General features: G+C 43.2%; 1 protein-coding gene across 1 annotated transcript; it reads left to right on the plus strand.

The window, feature by feature from the left end:
- Nucleotides 1–3220: 3220 nt before the first annotated feature.
- On the plus strand, nt 3221–3871 carry LOC105248574. The gene has a single exon (XM_011253428.1). It carries the CDS (start codon nt 3221–3223, stop codon nt 3869–3871), a length of 651 nt encoding a protein of 216 aa, XP_011251730.1.
- Nucleotides 3872–4339: the final 468 nt, after the last annotated feature.

Consider the following 4339-nt stretch of genomic DNA (forward strand, 5'->3'; position numbering starts at 1 on the left):
AGAAAGAATTTGATACACCAGTAGATTTTTGTTTCAAAACTAATTTAAAACCAACATGTGATATTTGCGGTGAAATTGCTGTAATTTCTTGCGCATGGTGTAAAAAATCCCTTTGTATAAATCATTTCTTTCATGATCATCATCTTTGTAACCGATATCAACCATGAATATTTGTTATTCTTGTATGCAATAATTATGTACGGTATTTTATGTAATATTTCCATATACATATATATAATGACTTCGGAATACAACTTTATTATATATGATTGAATTTGTCGTTAAATGAGCTATAAGTTTTGTTATGAGACAAATTTAAAAATTTTCAAACATTAAAAGGGAGGGGGGGGATTTCGAAAAATATGACATTTTCGACAAATCTGATTACATGATTTTGAAGTACATTAAAGACCATAAAACTTTTATTTTGAAACTTTTGTTTATATCTCTTATCGCTTCGACGGTATCCGCTGAGAAATGAAAAAATCGATTTTTTTCAAGAAGGTGTTTCACCCCCTTAACGGCCGACTCAGCACTTATAAAAAAATACGTGTCTCCTATTTTGATCTAGACTACAACATATTCAAAGCTCATTAAAATCGGAGGGGGACACTTCCGACCCTTTCCTTGTGAGTTATCCAGACCTCACACCTAATGCTGCTTTTTAACAATGATATGCGATTTCAGAGTGATGTTGGTATCTTGCTCGATGGATACAATGCTGATTGCCATGGAGGATCCTTGAAAAGGTCGCTCGCTGATCAAATAAGTGCCGAAAAGTACTGAAAAGCCCATCACCTTTCCTGTAGAATCTGAAAATTCATCACAGACCTATTCAGGTATCCTCCATAATCCAGCTAAATCTCTCTTGTCTCGTTACACACACCACACACCACACACACACCACACACACACACCACACACACACACACACACACACACACACACACACACACACACACACATATATGTATCTAGATGCAACATTAGGTGCGCATAGAAAGTTCTTTCTCACATAGTTTTCTCGCGTTTTTCAATAGCCGTAATAACGCGTAATGTGTTATATACAAAGTGCATTATTATATTTAATATATTTAATTGTTTTCAATAGAAATTTTTTTCTCTCCTTGCACTTTAATATTCTTTTTCGCACGGAGGGGAGTCTGACGATACCTTAAATTTCATCAAAATACATACGTTACTGAGAATTCATAGCGTTTGTTGGTGTGCATGCGCGGACTTTATTCCCATAACAGCGCGTCACTGCTTTAACCTCCCGAATGGGTCTCCACCTTGGCATGGTGGAGCGGCTTCGGTCGCATCCGGGCCCACTCATTAAAGAGTAGAGCCTGGTGCGAACAATGAAGAGGAACCTCCAAATCAAGGTGTTAATGAAACCGTGCCGACGGCTGCGTGGCACAGAAACGCTGCGTCTCTAATGGTTCCCCCGGATCGGGTGATATCCAGGATATTTAATCAAGTCCCAGCCATTCGCGGCTCTGGTTGAGTGATATCGCGCATCCGCGATTCTCATGGAACGAAAATGGACTTGACAAATGTACCAAATAAAAACGATAAGACATCACTATATACAAAGTCCTCTAGGGCGTGGCTTCCATAGAGACCGAACAACTGGAGGAATGCAACTCGGGGATACCTAAACACCCAAGTCAAATACAGCGGAGTATCAAAGAGACGCTACAAGAAACAGCTTCTAAGGGAAGGAGGGGCTACGAAAGCCCAAATCCATCCCGCTGAAGTTAATTCTAGTCCTGGGCCTAGTAGCGGTGGAGCCCCAACTGTGGTGCTTAAAACGCGCCCGGTCGGGGAATAACATCCCTAGCACCATCGATACTCGCCAGAGCAAACGACCTAAGATCAATGATCAAGGATCATATGTCCAAACGACCAAAAGACTAGCTCTCATTTTTGGAGAGCTTTTCTAATAAGCAGCTAGGAGCCGCGGATTTTGGATTGATCAGGAAAATGATTAGAGGCCGTGAGTTACCCGAGGGTATAAAAGCCCTCACATTTTCAGGCTCCTGGGAGATAGACCTTTGTTTTTGTGTACAACGAGCAGTCAGGGAACTGGTTAAAAAGCCTATCCTCCGATCTGAAAGAGGGGAGAAACGCCCTACGTATAGTGCAGGTCGATGCCTAGGCGCCATCAAGTGATGGTACACGTGAAGGAGCCAGACATGTCTGCTGAGGAAGCCTTAAGACTCCTCGGCAGACAAAACGCAGGACTAGCGACCGGAGATTGCCTAAATATGATGGTTTCCACGGTATCCATCATATAAATTAACTTGCATCACAGTAAAAGCGCCTCGGCCATCCTTGCCAGGAGCACAGCTGCGATGCACACACACTTTGCCATTATCCAGAAGCCTTGAATAATGCCATCAAAGGTTTAAGCAGCTGTGGAACTATTTTCAGATCCTGTTCGAACTGCAAACTAAAGACATGCATTACAGCAAAAGCCATTAATATCACTTCAGCTTAACAGCGAAGACCTGACTGTCGTCCAGACGAGCAATCTGAAGAATCAATCTCAAGAAGGGGAAGACGATGGACTTACTCATAAGGTCATCATATATGCCCTACGAATTCTGTGATCCTCCAGGACAATGTTAAAAACCTGATTGCCCATGCTGAAGAGGTGGGACTTGAACTCCTCGTGGACTGTGACGCTAACTCAGTGATGGTGATGGTAGGCCGGGCGAGTTTTTCGCACATGCGCTGCGAACGCGGCATTAACGAAGTATCTAGTAAAAGCAAAAGGGGTGCCCGAGAGGAGAGAGCCTTCACGACTTAGGCAAGGGACTCATCATCCTAACAGAGGTACGGAGCCCATCTTTATGGATGCCAGAAGACAAGAGGCAATTGATATTACTATTTATACTGAAAGCGTGTCTGAACTGATAGGAGACTGGAGGATCTTAGATGAACTTTCGGGATCTGACCATAGGCAGATATGTCTCACCCTCCGCCAACAACCCACGAATTCGTGGAAGCGGAAAATTGAATTGGGACGGCTTCAGATTAGATCTGAGAAACAGACTAACTACCGTTCCGACCAGATTCCATAACAGGGATCAACCAGGGAATAACCTGGAAACAGTCGCGGCTTATTTAAGCAACGTTATTTCGCCTTTAAGGCGAATTACTCCCTGAAACTTATACGATCTGAAACTAAAGTCCTTTGGTGGAATAAAGAGCTATGCTCAGATTCGAGACCAGGAGACTTTTTAACAAGGCTAGAAATTCTTGCCTGCCTTTGCACTGTGAAACTTTTAGGAACGCTCAACGCAGGTATAGCAGAGAAATAGTCAGAAATAAACGTAGTAGTTGTAGAGAGTTTTGCGAAAACGTCGAAAGTGCTCCAGAAGCCTCCAGACTGAACAGAATACTCAGTTCCGACAATCACATCCAGTTGGGATGCCTTAAACCAACAATGGGCTATACAATCAACCTTACTGAATTCATCGAATACCTCATGAAGACTGGCTTCCCAGGTTTTCGAACTGTCGACAATCATTCTACCGCTCACGCTAGACGCAGGGATGTCTTCAAAGCCAGGGATTGGTCATTAGCGGCGAAGATAGTTTATCTCAAAGGTGTTGAATGGGCCGTCAAAACCTTCAAACCCTATAAATCACCTGGACCAGACGGAATCTATTCCGCCTGTTTACAAGAAGGACTGGGCCTATTGATAAGCCCCCTAGTTAAAGTGTTCAGAGCTAACATAGTTTTTAGACACATGCCCATTGTCGGGAGTGGTACTAGAGTCACTTTTATATCTAAACTAGGCAGGAATGGCCACATCTTGGCCAAAGACTTCAGATCCATCAGCCTTGCCCCTTTATTCTGAAGACATTGGAGAGACTGATTGACAGCCGCATTAGGTCCTTTCACTACTCGACCGCTTGCCTTTTCTCAGTACTTCAAGGTTGTTACCTTAGAGCGGCGATGATCATGAGAACCCCTACGGAGGCACTTGAGATTGCACTCTGTCTTCCACCTAGATCGCTTTATTATCAGCACAGCCAAATTTTCTGCTTACAGATTAAAATGTCAGGGTGAGTAGAGAAGACTATATCTTGGTCATACCAGGCTATCCTCCATGAACACTTATTCTCTCTGCTGTATGATAGAATACCTAAGAAATCCCAGGTCTTTAAGTTCTTCAAAACCCAGATATCTTCTAGGGAGTAAACGAATCTGCCGGCCAAGCTGTGATATTTGATACAGGGATGGCTCGGGGGCAGAAGGATGATTTGGAGCTGGAGTCTACGGTTCAAGGACTAACCATAAGGAATCTTATTCTTTAAGGGAGCTG

The sequence above is a fragment of the Camponotus floridanus genome, unplaced genomic scaffold, assembly GCF_003227725.1.
Source record: "Camponotus floridanus strain SB8 unplaced genomic scaffold, Cflo_v7.5 scaffold222, whole genome shotgun sequence".
Classification (NCBI taxonomy): domain Eukaryota; kingdom Metazoa; phylum Arthropoda; class Insecta; order Hymenoptera; family Formicidae; genus Camponotus; species Camponotus floridanus.